General features: G+C 55.4%; 1 protein-coding gene and 1 long non-coding RNA gene across 2 annotated transcripts; one reads left to right on the top strand and one right to left on the bottom strand.

The window, feature by feature from the left end:
- Positions 1–1405: 1405 nt before the first annotated feature.
- MMP11 (matrix metallopeptidase 11) lies at positions 1406–19374 on the top strand. Its single transcript, XM_031506232.2, has 8 exons — positions 1406–1553; positions 9876–10126; positions 11330–11473; positions 12483–12616; positions 15217–15464; positions 15721–15934; positions 17220–17477; positions 18364–19374. The coding sequence occupies exons 1-8, from the start codon at positions 1437–1439 to the stop codon at positions 18495–18497; spliced, it is 1500 nt and encodes a 499-aa protein (XP_031362092.2). The 5' UTR covers positions 1406–1436; the 3' UTR covers positions 18498–19374.
- Positions 10852–12532, bottom strand: LOC144247210 (uncharacterized). The gene is made up of 2 exons (XR_013340921.1): positions 12418–12532; positions 10852–11799 (listed from the first exon to the last, which is right to left on the bottom strand). It is a non-coding gene; the product is annotated as an uncharacterized LOC144247210 (long non-coding RNA).
- Positions 19375–19440: the final 66 nt, after the last annotated feature.

Below are 19440 nucleotides of genomic sequence, written 5' to 3' on the forward strand. Positions count from 1 at the left end.
GGATTGGCTGAGAAATATCTGTGATCCCAAACACAACACAGAACTTTCTTTTGTGCTAAGTGCCTTGGCAGGAGCCAGCAGTTCTCACACACAGTTCCATCACTGCAAGGACCAAGTTTCCCAGAACAACCCCTTTAAAAGTCTCCCTTCATTCAGAAGAGCCAAACTGCCTGTTGCTGCCTTACAGGCTGCTCCCATGCCTCTCCCCACTTCCCCAGGGCTCCACTGCCATGGGCTGGAAAGCACTGAGCTCCCAGAGACACCAGCATTAAAAGAAAAGACACTAAAGAAAAGAGAGACAAAGGCAGGAAAGCTTTTTTCACTGGGACCCAGCTGTCTGGCTCAGAGAAAGGCAAGAAACAAGGGTCTGCTCTGCATTCCTGGGGCACAGCCAGAATAAGAGCAGAAGGGTAAATTCCACAGTGCAACATGGTTTTCCCTGCTCCCCTGTCCTCTGAGGCCTCGGGGATATGCTGAGCATGGTGCTCCAGTGCAGGGACATCTTGCCAACAGAGTTAAACACTGCAGCACCTTCCAAAGCCAGCCAAGACCAGGCTCTTTCTTCTCACATCTGCTCACCGTACCCAGTATTTACATCGCCAGTATGGTTCCCATAAAACCAAACATGAACAACTGATCACAGACAAATAAAGCAGTAAGAGAGCCTGGGATGTCAGGAAGCCTTACTCACTCCCTGCACACCAGCCCAGGCAGCTGGAGATCAAAGTTTTCTTATTTGCAATACATTTCTTGAAACAATTTTCAGTTAAACTCAGTCTGCTGAGAGGACGCTGACACAATCCAGGGCTTCTCCCATAGAAACAGGAACCAAGAAACCAGATTTGTGCATTGCTGCCTCCATCTCCAGGTGGCTGAGCAGATGGAGATGGCTTTGACATCTCCAAAATGGGGAGTTGCTCCCTTCTTTACCCTCCCTCAGCATCCCTGCTCGGGAAAGCCTTCTTGCGAAGGGTGAGAGAAGGGTTTGAGTGAAAAACTGAGCAAAGCAGTGCCCTGCGGTTCAAACACATCAAAACACGGCTGTGAGCTACTCCCCACGGGGACTGGAGTGGTCTCGACGGGCACTAAGAGGATGGGGCTCAGTCCTCGGTACCCTTCGGCAGGAGCGGTGAAAGACACCTTTAAAGGGGCGCGCTGAAAGGCACCCCGGGGCAGACAGGACCCGGAGGCCGGGGCCGGGCAGGCGTGGGAGGGGGTCCCGCCCCGCTCCGCCCCCGGGGGGTGGCGGGGCGGAGCGGACGGGCCGGGCGGGACCCCCCTCCCGCGATGCCGCCGGGCCGTGTCCCCCCGGCCCGTGCCGCCGCGGCTCGGGGAGAACAAAAGGCAGGAGCGGGAGGAGGCGCGAGGAGGAGGGCAGGCGGCCGCGGTGGGGGGATAAAAGGCTCAGCGAGGACCCCCCAGCCCTCCTCTGCCCCATGCCCGAGCCCGCTCCGCCCGGCATGGCCCGCCCGCCGCTGCCCGCCGCCGCCGCCTTGCTGGCCGCCGCTCTGCTGCACTGCGCGCCCGCCGCGCCCGCCCGCCGCCACAAGCCGGTGAGTCGGGACCGCCCGGTGCCTCCCTCCGTGTCCCCCGCCGCTCTCCGGTGCTGTCCCGAGGGCGGCGTCTCCCCGGCAGATCCTCCGCTGAACGGGACGAGCTTTTCCCCCGCCGCTCCATCCATCCCCGAGCCGCGCTCGGGATGCCGGCGCTGCCGGGAGTCACCGGCCGCGGGACGGCGCCGCTGCCCCGGCGGTGCCTCCCGCTCCGCGGGCTCCTCCTGGCTTGCTGGGGAGTTTTCACAGCCGTGTTCCCCGGGGAAAACGGAGACCGGGACAAGGAGAGCTTAGGAGAGGACACGGCATCCGCCGTGCTTCACGGGCAGCAGGGCACTCGCTGCTGCTCAAACACCCCCTGCACGCTGTGCTGGCAGTTGCCAGAAGTTCCGGGGAGATCAGACTGAAGGGATGAATCAAAGGCAGGAGAGGAGCAGCAGGGCTCTTTCTCCCCGCACATGCCTGCCCGATCGCAGCCCCTGGGACGGAGAGGAGCAGCGGCGTGCGAGGGATTTGGGGGACGGGAGAAGACAGAGAGCTCCTTGTGCTGGGAATGTGTGCGTGTGTAATCGGGTTATTACAGACATGCGCTTCGCTGCCGTGCCATGAAATAATAACAGAGCCAATGCCCAGTAGCAGCCCAAGGGGATTAGTTCAGGTTCTGTCGATGGTTTTATTATCAGCTCTGTCATCTGAGCACTTTCTAACTTGGCTGCTAAATCTACTGTGGGCTGGGACTTGGCACGGAGCAGCCTTGGCCCCCGAAGTGCTCGCATTCCTCCGAACGAAATGTCACCGTGCTTGGCCCCGCTCTGCCTCCGGGGAAGGTGAGGCCAAGCGCTCGGCGGTGGCACCGTGCCCGCCGGGAATGCCGCTGCCCCGGGGGCTCCGGGGCCGTGGGAGAGCAGCAGGGCCGGGCCGGGAGGGCAGAGCTCCGCCCGCGCGAAGCTGGAGGCTGCTGGATCCTGCGGGACACGGGCTGGGCTGGCAGGTGCTTCACGCTCCTGGAGGAACCTGCGCAGCCCCTGCTCCTGGTCTGGCTGCCAGCAAGGACCTGTGTGGGGTCCTGGGGAAAGGGAGGGCCGGCTGGGTTTCACCCCTCTGAACTCGAGCCCAGCCCAGCTGCCGTGGCACCGTTACCTCCTGTGCCAGCGCCCAGAGCTGCTGGTGCCTGCAGAGGTTGCAGGGGCTCAGCTGACTTGGCCAGTCCCCCTTGAGGTGGGATGTGCACCAGCCTGCTGAAGGGCAGAGAGTAAATGCAGGGCTCCAGCTCTGCCCAGACTCCTGGTCCATCAAGCGCCCTGCCACGCTCTAGAAGGTCCCCCCAGGTGGCAGTGTGCCAACAGAGAGGGGATTTCTTCCTCATCCTAGGCTAATGCTCTGCACTGCGAGTGCTAATCCTTCCCTCTTGGCTGGAGTGACTCCAGGTGACACTCCTGCAGGTCGGTTTTCTTCAGGAATGCCTTGTGCTCGTGTGTTGGACCAGCCACGTGGGGCTCGTGGTTTCAGACTGATGGTTTTGACTCAGCCTTTGCAGAGGTGGTGGCTGCATTGGTTGGGTTGGAAGTGGACAGGTGATTCCCATCCTTTCAAACAGGCAGTTCTGTCATCCCAAATAGCTGCTCTTTTGGCTTCCTCATCTGGTGTCAAGGCTTCTGAAGGTTATTGTGCTGCCTCTGAGGTGCGGCCAGTTTTGCAGGATGGAAGCTGGCAGCAGCGCTCCCCGCTGCTCTCCCGGCCACCCGGGGGACACTGGCTGCAGGACAGCTGAGGTGGCACTGCCAGCTGACAGTGCTCGGCCACTCTGCCACTCTCACAGAGCTGTGCCATCACAGGCTCCTTTCTCTGACTGCTCCCAGCCCTCTGCACAAAAGGATGCTCCCCTCATGTCTGACAGCAGCCCATTTCCTGTCTGGGCACCTTTTGCTGTCAGGCGATGAACGAGAAAGGAGCCAAGGGGCTGAGCCAGAGAAGAATTCACACTGCTGTGAGAGCACAGCAGTTCCTCGAGCTGTGCCCGTGCGTGGGCTGGCCAGGCACAGCCGGGTGCAGGAGTGTGCTGCACCCGGCTGTTCGTGCTCCATGGCCACTCACAGCGGCAGCAGCTCAGAGGGGAGGGAATCCAGCGCTAACATTCACTTTAAAGCCAGGCTACAGGGCAAGTTGCAGAAGGACTTGTGTTGAGACAAACCCTTAGAGCGCCTTCACTTTTTTTTTTTTTTTTTTTTTAATCCTAATGCCTAAACAAAGAAAGAGAAAACTGAGAGCAGAATCAAGGCTGGGTCTGGTGTCCACGTAAAACTTGAGAACAAAAGATCTGCAGTCCTCGGGCTGTGCACGCGCAGACACTGAATTCCTGCCTTGCTTTCGGCTCCCCTGGGAAATCAAAGCCCAGCATTTGCTGGGAATGTCTCTCTCCGTGGAGAAGTGGGGGCACCCTCCCAGCTACCAATGCAGCCCGTCAGGGTTCCTGCAGCTCTCCCCCCGAGCACAGCAGATCCCCTCTGGAAGCAGGGCACTGCCTTCCCCACAGCCCCTGCCTGCCTGGCTCCGGGCTCGGGCAGCTCCCGCAGGAAGGGTTTGATTTGCACTCCTTGGTTTGGCTATTTAAATCCTGCAGTCAGCGGTGGGGTAATTTTAGGCATGTTTATCTTGTGCTCGGGGAGAGACTCAAGACACATGTAAGTAGTTACTCTCCAGCGGGTTTGTTGTGTTTGTGCCTGCACAGGCAGCACACACGCACACCCTGCGGTGTGGCAGGGCTTGGGCTGCAGCTGGCAAAGCACAGCGGGGAGGGACAGCAGAGGAGCAGCCTGGGGAGGATCCCCCTCTCCAGGTTATGTTGCACTTGCTTCCCCCATGCTTATCCTGCACATAACTTGTGAGGCTCTGCAAAAGAAGGAGTTGTTTGAAAAGGATTTTTGGTGGAAACTTGTCCTGCAGAGATGCTGATCCTACTTCTTCCTCCTAAGTAGCTCTTTCCTACTAATCTCAAACATATGGACAGGTAAATAAAGGGTTTGTGGGCGTTCTTGCACTAGGGATGGCTCAGCCTAAAGCAAATGGAAGCACAGCACATAGATGCCCAGCAAAATGAAAAGCAGAGCACTTCAGGGATTCACTAAGGGCTACAGACATGTTTTCAGATGTTCACTGAGATCCTGGTGCAGATAGAGGAGTCCCAGCAAGGACAGGCAGGTGACCAGACTTCCTCCTCTTGGTTGATTTGGGCAGGAGAGAGGCACTGGTAGCTCCTGGCTCCCCTTAGCTTGGATGTAACTTCACAATGAACAAAACACCTCAACCCCCTTCCTCCCCTGCCAGGAGTGTGCCACATCCTAGAGCAGTTTCTTCATTTCAAGGGGAATTCTAGGTCATCAGATTAGGGGCTCTTGAAACCTTTTGCTATGTCAGCATCCTGGGGCTTCTTTGCTCTCTAAGGACTCTGGTTTCTGGCAAACTGTTGCTTGGGTGACACCAACAGCTTGGTTGTGGTGTTGTTGATGGAATAGTCTCACAAACTGTCACATAATTAAAATGTTTGATAATAAAAATAGTCCTGCAATGTTTATTCATTTGCTTTCTCTTGTTACACCAAAGCCTGGTTCTTCTTATTCTTCTGTCTGTGGCCATAAACATTTGCAGTCCATGTTTCACGTTCCACGTTGCTTAGGAAAAATAAACATTTTCCTTTTATCATTGCCAACAACAACTACCACCAAGTGATCCGGAAACAAACTGTCAGGCCCCAGGAGGTAGTGCTGGATGGTGCCATGGGGTGTGGGAAGTGAGTGGAGGGGAAAATCCAGCAGTGTGTGCACGGCCAGGCACTGCAGCAGCTCCTGATTGGCCCCAGCCTTTGTGCTCTCTGTCTGCAGTGGGACCAGGCTGCAGCCAGCACGGAGCAGTCCTGGAGCTGAAATATTTTGTGTGAGCAAGGAAGTCATAGAGGAGTTAGGAGACCTTGTCCTGGGGAGGCAGGATCAATAAATCTGCTGGCTTTGCCTAGGCATTGTTTCCACTAACAGTGCCTTGAGCAGGAGCACATTTAGCTCAGGGTTAGACCAGACCACAATCATTTTTCTGCCATGAAATTCCACCTGCAGCACCAGCTCCTTCCCAGCCCTGGCTGCATCTGGAACACAAGCTGACTAGGATGAAGCTGGTTCCAGTTTTACCATTAACCATCAGCTGTGGCTGCACTTTCAAATCCAACCCCTGCCAATCCATGCTGGGCTGAGAGGCAGGCTGCACAAAAACCATCTGTGCCTCAGGAGAACAGTGCTGATCTCAGGCAGGAACATTGGTGTTCATGGGGTGCAGAGCCCTTGGGAGGCACAGCCACCCCACAGTGGGCAAAAACGGGGTGAGAGAACTGTCTTACATGAGAACTGCAAGAGAAAACAGCTCTGCTGTCCTTCCCTGCTGAAATAAGGGCAGGAGTGCTCCGAGGTGCAGGCTCATAGGGAGGGGAGGGATAATGCTGCCAGCCAGAGAGGCAGCAAACACCTCTGAGTAACAAAAGGAGGAAGCAGAAACAGAAGCAATGGAAAAGCAGGAGCAGAAGGGACAGGGAAGTGGAGTCAAAGTCCATGAGCTCATTCCCCAAGTGAAGAGGAAACGGCCCCAGTGACAGGGGAAGCATCCAAGACTGATGGATTCAGGCTGTAACTTGTCCAGTTGCTCCTGTCTGACAGGGAGAGGGGTCTCCTTTCATGTCCAGCAGCCCAGGTGATTAGGAACACAATAAAGGACACAAGTTTAAGTTCAGGCAGGCAGAGGAGGATGGAGCCAGGCACAGGAGGGCCGTGGCTTTGGCAGCACCAGGCACCAGCCCCACCCCTGTGCTCATTTAGGCACGGTGCTGCTGATGCTCCTGTGTGCTGGGCTGCTCCTGCTGCCGCTCCTCCCGGGGCTCTGCAGGGCGAGTGCTGCCCAACACGAGGAGGTTAAAGATGCTCCTTGGGATGGCTGGAACACTTCCTGGGAAGCTTGGCTGCTGTTCATCTGGCTCCAGCAGACCCAGAGGTGGTGGCTGTTGTATCACAGCACTTGAAGGCTGATAAAGCTGTGAGGAACTGAGTGGGCAGCCTGTACCTCCGCTGTGGTTTCTGCTGTCCCCTGGGATCTGTCCTTTCCCTCCTGCTCCCCCTCAGCCTTTCAGTCACGAGGCTGCAGGAAGAGGCACTTTCTTTGTGAGGAGCTGTGAGCAGCCTGCAGCACAGCCCTCTTTGGTACAGCTTTGCTCCTCTGCAGTCCTCACTGCCCACAACCCTTGGTTTCAGGCCTGGAATCCTCTGTGTGCTTGTGCTGTATTCACTTTTACTGGTCAGCCTCTATTGCAAAGCCCTGGCCTCTTCCCTGACTACAGGGCAGCAGTGCCCATGCCCAGCAGCCACCCCAGCTGTGGGTTGTGCAGGGAGGGGCACTGCAAGTGGCTGCAAACACTCAGCCAGAGGCTCAGACCTGTTTTGCACTCTGCTGGGACAAACCCTGTCCTGGGGCTGCAGGGATTTTCTTTGGCTTTTGTGTTCAGGAGTCCCCTCCCCTCTGCAGGTGGGATGGCACCAGTGGGGATGCCCTGATGGGTACCCAGCAGCCAGTGCCCTCCTCCCCTTCCCCTCACAGCTCTGCAGCAGCCTCGCAGCTGCAGGGCCCTAAGTGAGCCCTGAGCAAGGCAGCTGGGGTGTGGCAGCACAGCCCAGGGAGCAAAGCACATCTCCCCACGGGAGGGAGGGCTCAGCACTGGCTGGGAAGGATGCAACCTTAAGCGAGCGGACACGGTATGTAATCCCTGGGAAGTGCCTGCAGCAAGGTGTATCCAGCCAAGGAGGCCAAGATCTCCAGCCTGGGTGTCCCCTGAGCATTGTTTGGCAAGTGGTTTGTGCCTGTCACATTTCCCCTTGCCTGCAGTGGCATTTTCCAGCCCTTTCCTGCCATGGTGCTAATGTCGGTGCCGTGACGACAGGGACAGAGTCTCTGTTTGTCCAGGGGCACACACAGGGCAGGTCCTGCCTCCTGCCCCACCCAGAGCCACTCACAGGACCACGCTGTGCCCCCTTCCAGGACTCAGCTGGCAAAGGGCAGGAGGAGCAGGGAGGGTCCTGCTATTGTAAAGTGGGGTTTGGAAAGCTGGGATTCATAACAGTGCCCTGAGCTAAGCAAAGAGGGGAGAGGAAAGCTGCCTCTGCTCTGCCTCTGAACAGGGGATTCCTTGGGGCAAGAAGGAAACAGGCAGCTTCTCCTCTCTCTGCTCCTGGTCACAGAGTGATAACCTCCAGTTCATGCCAGTCTGTAAGGAAACTGGCCTTCCCAGGAGGGGAAGGTGCAGAGCATCACCAAGGCAAAAAAAGAGGGGTGAGGCACCTGGGCCAGCCTCAGCCCACCCACCTCCCTGAGCACTTCTTGAGGGTTTCCCAGTGCTCCTAGGCCCTGCACTTCCTGGCCTTGGAAAACCAGATGTATTCATCACCCCAAGAACCCCAGGACCTGGCAGTGGGTGCACCCAGGAGCAAGGGGCTGAGCAGCCCTGCAGGCTGTGCTTTGGTGACACAGCTGCCATTGTGTGCTGCGGTGTCATCGGGGCTGACAGCAAGATGTTGGCCAGAACATGAACTTTGTCAGCTTCTCCTGCCAGCTGTCCTTTGCAGCAGGAGCTGCCAGCCCAGGCAGGGTGCCAGGCAGCTCTCAGGGAGCTCCTCTTAGGAGACAGGTACCTCCAGCCTGGCAGGGCTCCAGCCTCCGCAGGAGCAGCCCAGTGCAGGATCCTCTGGACAGGCCAGCCCGTGCTCCTCCTCCCCCTAAGCCTGGGATGGATGCTCAGTGCATGGCTGGTGGCTTGGGCAGGTTTTGCTGGTCAGGATGTGGAAAGGGTTTCTGTCTTTGCATGTGTTGCTGGTGCAGTTCCTGTGGTGTGTGAAAGCGCACTGGGACACCAGGACTGTGTCGATGGCTCTGAGGCAAAGGCTAGGAGGTGCCAAGCCACCAAGGATGTCTGTCTGTCTGTCTGTCTGGGGAGGAACAGCCAGCAGGCTGGAGTGGTGACACACACCCAGAAGCCTAAAGGGATGTGTGTACACCCAAAGTGCAGCTTGTGTGACCTGCCTGCCTCCCCTGTCCGTCTGTGGCTGGCTCAGAGGCACGGGGCCGGGAGCTCAGTGGTGGAATTCATGCCAAGGCCTTCACACTTCACTCCAGCCGTGTGAATGGGCTCATTGTGGCAGCAGAGGGTGGCAGCATGTGGATCACAGGCATCATGGCAGTTCTGGCACCGTGCCATCCTGACCTCCGTGTCGCTGGCAGGACAGCCAGGAAAGCTGGCCTGGAAGAAGGCAGCTCTTTGCAGGGGAAGAGCGAGCCTGCCGAAAGCCCAGCTCCTCCCTCTGGAGCCCTGTGGGACAGAGCTGCCTGTCCAGGTCCAGATGCACCACTGCTGCATCTCAGCTCCTCCTGCTGCTCTAACACCTTCCATTTGCTGCATAAAATCAGGCAAAAAAAAAAATAAATCTGTGTTTGGCTCTCTGCAGCACAGTGATGTGGACCAAGCCCCTCTCACCCCACGTGCCTCACAGCAGGTTGGAGGTGACACCTGGGTTGTGTTTCATGGTGGCAACATGGGAAACGGGTGGAAGTCAGCTAATTAGCATTAATTAATGTTGTCAAGAGAAACCTTGCTTTTCCAACTAAGTGTGGGAGAGCCCAGGGGATCTTATCCCAAGCAGAATCACAGGTACAGTGAGGCGAGGGACACGGCACAGTCCTTCCCTCAGGCAGTGGTGGGGGCTGCAGGGACAGTCTCTGCTGCTCTCTGCCCGTCCCTGTGTCCTGCTCTGAGACCTGCCCACGGTGCCAGGGCAGCAAGAGGACACCACAGAAGTGACAACAAGGAGCACAACTGCATGCTGGGGGCTAAAGACTTCCTCCCATTAATGTCACCTCTATCCGGGGCCAGGAGGGAATAAAGCATGTAGGGCAAAGGGGGAGAATTTATTCCCTAGTGATTTGTTTTATACTTGAAGGGTCTGGTTCTCATCCACAGCCTGCAAAAGTATTTCCTGCTGGCCAGCTGCCAAGGAAATGTGGACCAAAAATAGCTGAGTGCTTAGTGGGTGCCATGGCACGACACAGTGCCCCCCAGGTGTGAGCCAGCCCCGGAGCAGGGAACACGGCATGGGGAGCCAGCTGTGCCCTACCAGTGGGGAAACAGCCCTGAGCAGAAGTGGAACTCCCTGCTGCAGGAGCGCTGTGGGCAGCCGTCCACCCCTCTGCAGCAGGCAGCATCCTCACGGACACTGAAGTCGTGCTTTTGCTTTTGTCTTCCAGGACATGTCTCGAAAGCATCACACCTGGAAGGAGCAGGCTCCTTGGCTGGCTGCCCTGGTGAGCGCCGTGGGCTCGGGTGTGCCTGCCAAGGGCTTCCCCGTGGCCGCAGCCGGGCGCTCGGCCGGCTGGAACCCGCCCCGCTGCGGCGTGCCCGACCTGCCCGCGCTGCCGGGCGGCCAGGGCGGCCGGAACCGCCAGAAGCGCTTCGTCCTCTCCGGCGGCCGCTGGGACAAGACCAACCTCACCTACAAGTAAGGGAGGCCTGTGGTGGCAGCCGGGCTGGTGTGACAATCAGGCTGGTGTGGCCCAGGCTGGTTCACTTCTCCCTGCCCAAACGCTTGGTCTGCTATCCCTGGAGCTGTGATGTGACCGTGAGAGGCACAGGGGTCAGGGGAGCCACACGCTGAGCCATGGCTTGTCCCCAGCACCTCCTCATCCCCTCCTGAGCACACTCCACAAGCTCAGCTGCCCTCCCGTTGTGCACAGCACTGCCTCAGCCCTGGCAGTGCCACACCAGCACCCCAGGGCACACACGGTCACTGCCCTCACACGTGCTGAGCTGAGCCTCCATCACCAGCACTCTCCTGCTGTGCCTCTGCCCCCACAGCCACCCTGCGGGGGGGCTCACCTCACAGTTTATTTTAAAAAGATCTTTTTATTCAGCTGTTTTTGATGGTCCCATAAACACCACTTCAGTGTAAAGTTTTGCCCAAATCACCCCACACGTTCTCAGTTGTAAATCTACCCAACAGACTGGAGAGAAGGTTGTGCTGCCTCCACAGCTGCCCTCAGGGGTATGAGTGGAGAAGTGAGCACAGTCATATGGACCTTGACAGCATGTAAATCATCTTTTGCTTAATCCAATACAGGAGACAGTTCCTCACACCATCAGGAGGCTGCAGATAACAGAAAGGCTTCTTCCTTTTTTTTTTTTTCTTTTTGGTCAGTAGTGTCAAAGAAAGAAACACAGCAGAGATTTACATACAGCAACACTGTTAATGGAAGGGAAAGAAACTTCCCTTTCAGTCTGCTCTTGTTATTGGAGGAAGTGGGAGCAACTGCTGAGTGAACCCAAGTTTCCAGTGGCAAAAATTGCAGAGATTAAGGAGAAGAAATCACATCACACCACTCTCAGGAATCTTTGTGGTGGTGGCCTTACAGTGGATAGACCTGGGGAGTGCTGTGGCACTTTAGAACAGCACAGAATCTGCAAAACTCTCCAGGGAACTCGCCTCTGGCACACCAGCCAGAAGGTTTCAACACTGATGGGATTTATCTGCTGCACATGTTGCTTGGCAGAGGGTGCTGGAGCAGTGCATGTATGGATTGGAGACGTTGTGGTGCTGGGAATCGTGGCCCTGGTGATGCTGATTGTAGAGCTGGTGTCTCTGTGACAGCCCTGTCCATGGGACAGCAGCTGATGCTCTCCTCATCCTGTGTCTGTTGCCTTCCAGAATTATCAGGTTCCCATGGCAACTTGTAAAAGCTAAAGTGAGAAGGACCATAGAGGAAGCTTTGAAAGTCTGGAGTGATGTGACCCCGCTGACCTTCACCGAGGTGCAGGAGGGACGGGCTGACATCGTCATCGACTTCACGAGGTGGGCACGGCGGGCAGCACAGCCTCCTGCCAGAGGAGCAGGGCTGTAACAGAGCAGAGACCTGCCAGCACACAACTCAGGCACTGCCATGGAGGCTCATATTTCTGCTTTCAGATACTGGGATCATTTCAGTTTTATCAGTCGTGGGCTGCTCGGTGTGAGTGCAGCTGTTCCACGCTGGCCGTGCACAGCACCATTACTGATCATTCATTAATTTTCCTGGTACATTTATGTTTCTCTGCACACAGGCTGTTTTCTTAAGTGTTTGTTTTGACTTTCCATCTTCAGGTCCTCCATCCTGTCCCTTGACTGAAGGATGTAACTGTCTGCCAAAGACAAATATAGTTTCTTGGTTAAGTGAATCTTGGCTCCTGGCCTGAAATTCCCTTTTGGCAAAATACTCACTGGGGCAAAGACTTCCCTGAGCTGCGTGTTTGCACAGAGCTAATGAGGGCAGTGGAGATTGTCCAAGCAGTGATGTGATTTTGATGCTGTGTATTTGTCTCCCTCAGCTCTCTCAAGTGGCCACATTTCTCATGGGTTTCCTTCATTACTCATCAGTGGCTTGGCTTGAGTGAGGACCTGAGAGTTTGCCCGGGTTTGCTGCCAGCTGCCCTTCTGCAGCCCCCCACCACCCATAATATCAACTCAATCTTGGCTAGGCCAGTCACCTCCTTAGTTCTTTAGGCTCCACAGTCAGCTCTGGGCTGGAAGCTGAAGAGGGGAGGGGGAGAAACATCCCTGAGAAAACATACAAACTCCCCAGACCTTGGTGTGACTGAGATCTGCTTCCTCAGTGCGTGGTGTGATCAAGCTGCTTCCTCATGGCCCTGAAGCAGAATTTGGCTTGTGGCAATTGGAATAGCCCTGAGCAGTTGATCTAGACCAGTGGGATGAACTCAGGATGAGAACGAGAGCTGCTGTCCCCTCTCAGTGCCTCCCACCTTTGGCTGTCTGATGCTGGAGCTGCAGGGTCCTTTGCCTGAGGTGCAGTGTGTCTTCCCTCCAGGTACTGGCATGGAGACAACTTGCCTTTCGACGGGCCCGGAGGGATCCTGGCACACGCGTTCTTCCCCAAAACACACCGGGAAGGAGACGTTCACTTTGACTATGACGAGACCTGGACGATTGGGAACAGCCTGGGTATGGCACTGTTTCAGGGGAGCTGTGGGTGCTCCAGGATGCTTGTCAGTGAGCTTGGAAATGATTCCCTGTGCTGTGAACAGGGCCCTGTAAAACTGAGAGGCAACAACGACTTTTGTGGTGAGCATTGTCATCTCCCAGCCAGCTGTTGGCATTCAGGCCCAGGACCCCAGGTTCCCCAGGGACTCCTCCTGTGGGGGAGCAAGAGTTTGCTCTTCTGCCCAGCCACGTGCCCTGCCACTGGGGAATTGCACCTGGCATTGGCAGGAGTCATTACAAAATTAAATGAGGAAAGGATGAAGGAAAACTGAGACTCAGGCCCTGTGTGACACCCTTGTCTTCCAAAGAACAGCCTCAGTCCCAGTCCCTGCACGCATTGTTCACCATCTCTGCCCTCAAACAAGTCCATAAAGGGAAACCACCCAGCTCCAGCTCTGTCCCTGTGGCCTGGGAATGCTCTGACCATAAACAACACCACATCCAATCAAGACTCTTTTTTACATTTTTGCTAATAATAGATCCAAGCTGGTAGCTCTTTGCTTGGGCACTCAGGGTCTGGTGTCACAGTATCTCATGAGATACTGCAGTACTGCCTGGGACCATCTGGAGCAGTGCCCAGTGCATCAGTTTCTGGAAGACTCACCAAAATTAACCCGGGTCAGCTCCGCCTCCTCCTTCCCAGTTTATCTACATGGACAAAGAAATAATCACAAGGCCCAAGTTAACCCCAGGCCTCTCTGGGGATTCCCAAAAATGTTGGCCAGGTCAGTGGGCACCCCCAAAGCCCGTGGGGTGCCCCTACGATGTCAGTGACAGCTGTAGGCCAGTTTGACTGTGTGGGGCACAGCACTGCTGTGTCTCCAGCCCTGCTCGTGCTGACCCAAAACAAGAACCACAAGCACAGGGCCTCTTTGCAGAGGGGTTTCTGCTCCTGGGGCAGCAGTGGGCTCTGTTGGTTTTCACCCTCTGTTGTTGAAGAATTTCCTGCATTCTCCCATAAAACAGTGTTGGGGGCAAACCAGGAGCTGAAAGTGGACACCAGTTCCCATCAGAATCCAGCTCTACTCCATGGCATTCCCCCCTCCTCCCCCACTCCCATATCATCCATAAATAACTGTTGTAAAAGCTCTTTGGAGCTAATTGCCATTGAATATGCTGAAAAGAACTTTACGATATAAACATGGATAAATCCTTGACTCAGCTCTGGGTGAGACAGGGAAATCCTTAGCCTCATTTACTGATGGGAGAGCATGAGTGTGCAGGGCCCACGTGGAGGACCATGCGTGAGGGACACAGGGATGCTGTGCAGCACAGCTCCTTCAGCCCTGCTGTTGTGCACCTCCCCTGGAGAATCTGACAGCACAGCTCATCTGCCAACACTGGAAAGCAGCAAGTGAGGAGCGTGCCAAGCCAAACAGAAGTGTCTGAAAGTTTGTAATAAATCACCGGCATAGGAATCCCACTCTCTCAGCTGACCTAGCTGTGTTGATTTAATCAGGTCAGTGCTGTGCAGATTCATGGCTTCCAGGTAAAGCTGGCCAGTGGAGGAAGGCAGGGCTCACCTTCCCCTCCAGCCTTCCCAGGGGCTCCTCCCCAGTGTTCTCCCTGCTCCTGGAGCTGAGAAATGACCTGGTCCCCTGCAGCCAGCAGGGAAATCCTGCTTGGAGCATCAGGGCTGGCTGACTCACATCCCTGCTGCTCTTGTCACTCGGGCTGCAGCTAAGAACATTTCTGTTTGAAGGCAAGTGAATGAATATGCTGGCACATAGTAAAATTTACCAGCTTTAGAAAGAACCCTTTGGAAGCTAAACAAAACCTGCCAAACAATACAAGTTTTGGCACTGAAATTCCTTTTCCCCCCCTCTCCTTTTGTAGATGCACCAAGGTCATATATTCCTAAAACATGGTCTCTCATAATCTGTTAAGTCTGGTGAAGAAGTCTCCGACCTTGACATTAGATAATCTTTTATGGATTGATTTCTAAATAAATAAAGTCCCCAGACAAGCAATAAATGAGCTCCCTCTGCTGTCTGTGACAATGGCCTTTGGCAAATATTAATTCCAGAGTTCTCTCACCAGCACCAGTATCTTCCACAGGGGACGTGATCTAAGTGGAACTTGCTAAACTTCAGCCCTAGCCAACAATTGCTTCAAGCTGGGTGGACAAACACCAACCTGACCACACCACCTCCTATACCTCTGGTCTAGACTTCCTTCTCTGTGCAAATTTCTCTTTTCCAAAAGTGCATGGAAAATGCTTTTGTTCCTGGGAGCTGATGAGGTGCCAAGAGCCTCTGACAACAGAATTGCAGATTACCAACATGTCCAGGTTAATACCCAAGTGTATGAATTGACTCATGCTGCTTCTGAGCCAGTGAACCCCTTTATTATTTCCTCTGACTCCTTAAAAAAAAACAACCCACAAACATATTTTTGAGCTACACAGGAGCTATCTGGGAACAACATAGTTGGAGTAGATTTCTCTTTCCTCCTTTTGGACTCCTACAACACATGTCAGTGTCTGGTAACTGGTAGGAACAGGCCCAGGAGGGCAAAGCATGTGAGTAGACCAAAGTATCTTCCATCTTTTCCCTTTGTAGGCACTGACCTCCTGCAAGTGGCTGCCCATGAGTTTGGCCACGTGCTGGGCCTGCAGCACACGGCTGTCTCCAAGTCCCTGATGTCTCCTTTCTACATCTTCCGCTACCCCCTGAGCCTGAGCGAGGACGACAAGCAAGGTATCCAGTACCTGTATGGGAAACCCTCGGCGGACCCTGACCCAACCCCAACGCAGCCAGCGGAGCTGCCCCAGCCGGACCTCGAAACAAATGAGATCACCAACGTGGAGGTGAGTGCAGGTTCCCTTCCCTGACAGCCTGGCTGGGGCTGCCCTGGCAGCAGCCTGAGTTGGTGCCTGCCTCTCCCACCAACACCGCTGCGCCCAGCCCCAGAGCCCACGGCTGGCACTGGGCTGTGCACAGGGGGTCTCCGGGCAGCCCGTGCCCAACGCAAGCCGGGCAGCAGCCTGCACACGGGGCCTTGCCCTGAGCAGCCAGGCAGGCTCGGGGGCTCTGGGTGCCAGCCTGACGCCTGCGCCTCGGCAGGCCGTGCAGCCCGACGCCTGCCACACGGCCTTCGATGCTGCAGCCGCCATCCGAGGGGAGCTGTTCTTCTTCAGCTCCTGCTACGTGTGGCGGCTCCGCGCCGGAAAGCTGCAGGATGGCTACCCGGCCCTGGCCTCTCGCCACTGGCAGGGCATCCCCAGCTCTGTCGACGCCACCTTCGAGGACCCTCTGGGAAACATCTGGTTTTTCCAAGGTAAGAGCTGGACTGTGATCAGATGGCTCAGAAATCTCAATTACTTAAGGGTAGTGAGGACTCAGCAGGTTCCTGAGACAATAAATCTCCTGGAAATCCTCAGCAGTCCAGTGATCCTTGTCATTTGTTTCCTTAGCTATTTAAACTTTTTATCAGGTATTGAAGACAGAGAACAAGAGTTCACTTTTGTTTTAAACACGTCACAGTATCCCATTCTCCTTCTCTGGAACACAAACATTTGTAATTTGCCTCTATCCTGGCAGAGGAGAACGAAATAAACATTTGCTCCATCTCTCCAGATGTCATGGGAAGCACTGTGCCAGAAGTGAACCCCAGCAGTTCGTTGGTTGTGCCTGTGGGCCCTGCTCAGGGCGGGGACAGGATTTTCTCTGCTCCTCAGTGACCTGGATGTGGAATTTCCCTAGTACCCCATGGCTTTATGAGCCGACAAGGAACCTGGGTGCAGAGCCAGGCAACCTCCAGCAACCATAAAGATTAGGAATGAAACCACCTCCTGGCCGTCTCTGGGGTTCAAGGCCAGCAACAAACCTCATTTCAGCTCCACAGTTTTTTTTAATGCTCTTCCTAAGTGGAGGTTTAATAGGAGGGATGCAGAATGATCTGGGAACTCATTGTGGGTGTGCACACCCCGTCTGCACTCCATGAGACCAAGCACCAAAATCAGGGTACCAGTGGCTCTGCAGGCAGAGCTCCTGCATGAACACATTTCTGAGCACCTGACCTGCACACAAGGACTTAACAGTGCTAAAATTGGCAGGCTCCTACAGTGAGTTAAAATGAGATAAGGGGAAAGTATTACATGCCCTAGGCTAATTACAGAGATTCCCATTTTAATCTACTCTGGAACTCTGCTTCCAGTCTCTATATCAACTTGACAAATTCTTCCTGGTTTCTGTTCCTTTCCAGCCACATGCCCCCTTTGTGCCTGTGCATGCCCACATGATTTCCAGGTGCTGAGATTGCAGGGCAGAGACTGGTGCCTCCAGCCAAGTCCTTTGTAACTTCCACAAATAGATAAAAATGCTGCTGAAATGGACCTTCCTATCCCCCACCAACACCCACCAGGCTGGACTGAGGTGGGATGCCAATGCATTGACAGAATTTTGGACACACAACAATGGCAGCATCCCATCACACTTGGTGGTGGTTTTGCCTCTCAGGCACAGCTTCCCATGGGGGCTCTGCCAAGGCACCAGTTGCACAGTCCACTGTCAAATTATCAGAGTTTTTGACCCCTTGTTTCCCTTTTCTGTCTCCTCAATAGATTCTCAATACTGGATTTATGATGGTGAGAGACGGGTATCTGGTCCCACCCCAATCGTGGAGCTGGGCCTCCCTGCATCCCCTGTGCAGGCAGCTCTGGTGTGGGGGGCTGAGAAGAACAAGGTCTACATCTTCAGTGGAGGCAACTACTGGCGCTTCAACCCCCAGAGGCGCCAGGTGGACAACATCTACCCCCGGGCCATGGCCGACTGGCGCGGCGTCCCGCCGGAGATCGACGCCGCGTTCCAGGATGAGTTTGGTCAGTGCAGGAGCGTGGCCTGCTCTGCCTGCCAGCACTGCCCAGCTGGAAGAGCTGGGCAGATTTACACATGTGGCAGTAGTGAACACTGCCCAACCACAACACATCCCATACAGGGTAGAGGGGCAGGTCCTTCCAGCGGGTAGAGAATTGAGAAGTTGTTCCATTCCCATTCATTGCAGCAATTGATATGTAAGTGTATGATAGAGAGAAGTCAAATATCTGACCAAGGAATGGTCACAGAGTCCTGCCCACCTCTTACTGCTCCTGCCAAAGGAAGTGATGAGAAGACAACAGAAATACTCCCCACACTTCTACCCGGGGAACTGAACAAAAAACAGGCTGCTTTTGGTATTGACCAGTCCTCCCCAGTGTGCCCCTTGCTGAAAATAGTAGGGCAGTGCCACAGAAACACTGGGGACAGCCAGGGTGCTTGGGATGACAGGTGTGGCGAGTGCCTCTTTCCTCTCTAAGGATGAAGTGAAACAACTCACTGCTTCCAGAACATAAATTCCAGGGCAGTTTGCCCACAGGAACAGATGCTCTGAGCAGGTCTTCACAAGTTCCCTGTCCCTGTCCTAGAAATCCCCTGCCCTCACAGGGCTGGGTCACTACAAGCATACAGCATATTTAAACCCACCAGGAAAATAAAATTAAATCCATCCTGTTTACTGTCCAAAAAGTAAAACTAGATTTTTTATCGAAACTAAAACAGTGTGAAAGAAAAGCGACTGCCACAAGCCTGGGTTCAAGTAAAATCTCCTGCCTCTTCCAGCTCTCTTTCAGTACCGTATGTGTTGCAGAGTGACAGCTGAACAAAATGCTGGCAAAGAGCTCTGAGCCACATGAATGCTGCCTCTCCTAAACCTTCCTCTCTCACCCACAGGTTTTGCCTACTTCCTGAGAGGCCGAGATTATTGGAAGTTTGATCCAGTCCAGGTGAAAGTGCTGGAGGGCTACCCACGCCAGATCAGCCAGGACTTCTTCAGCTGCACACCCTCCTCCAACTCCTTCAGATGAGGGGGATGCTCTGTCCTCCACGCTCCCCTGTCATCTCCCTTTACCTCCAGCAGCCACAGAGAGGGTTCCCTCTGCCATTCCTGGCTTCCCACCAGGCTCAGCATCTGACACAACAGGTGTCTGTCACAAGTGACAAAGTTTGCTCCTCTCCAGTTCCAGCAGCCCCAGCTTCAGCTGCTATCAATGTAAAAGCAGCTGCCATGTTCTTTACAGGCAAGGGAGGCCACTCTCTTCTAGCAATAGCATCCCAAAAGCCACCAAGGCCAGCCTGGAATAGGATCATGCTCTCATAACTAATCAGAACCCCATCCTGTAGAACTGATCCACGGCATTTCCTATGTTTACATAACTCACTAGGGCAGCCCTTTGCTGCTGCAGACGCTGGCCAAGGAGGAATGACCCCCCAGCCCGGGGCTTTGAAGGACACCGACCCTACCTGCAGAGGAGGAGGACTGCGACGTGCGGCTGTGCCAGAGCCACTCCGCCGGGGCAGCCGAGCTGGCTGCCAGGGCCTGCCGCAGCCCGAGCCCGGCTTGACGTGTATCCCTAGCATGCGTTAGGATTTTGTACCGATCTGTACATAGACAAGGGGCTCCTCCCTCGCTCCCTCGCCGGTGCTGGGTGCCAGTGCTGGACACTGCCCCGCGCTCATCCCGCCGAGGTTCCCACCCCGGGATGCTCAGATGCACTGATCGCTCTCGAGCCGCCGTCCAGGCCCGGGCTGGCAGCGCACACCGGCCGTGCCTGCCCAGCCTCAGGCCAAACACCCGGGGCTGCCAACAGCCTCTTCCCTTCCCACCGCCCGGCCCGGCCCGGCCGCGGCGCTCCGTGTGTATTTATGTTCCGCCCCGCCACAATAAAACCCGCCTCTTTTCTACATCCGTCTCGGCTCTGTGCTGCGCCCCGCGCCCGGCCGCGCCGCCGCGCCCCGCCCGCCGCATGC

The sequence above is a fragment of the Lonchura striata genome, chromosome 18 (genome assembly GCF_046129695.1).
Source record: "Lonchura striata isolate bLonStr1 chromosome 18, bLonStr1.mat, whole genome shotgun sequence".
In the NCBI taxonomy this organism is placed as follows: domain Eukaryota; kingdom Metazoa; phylum Chordata; class Aves; order Passeriformes; family Estrildidae; genus Lonchura; species Lonchura striata.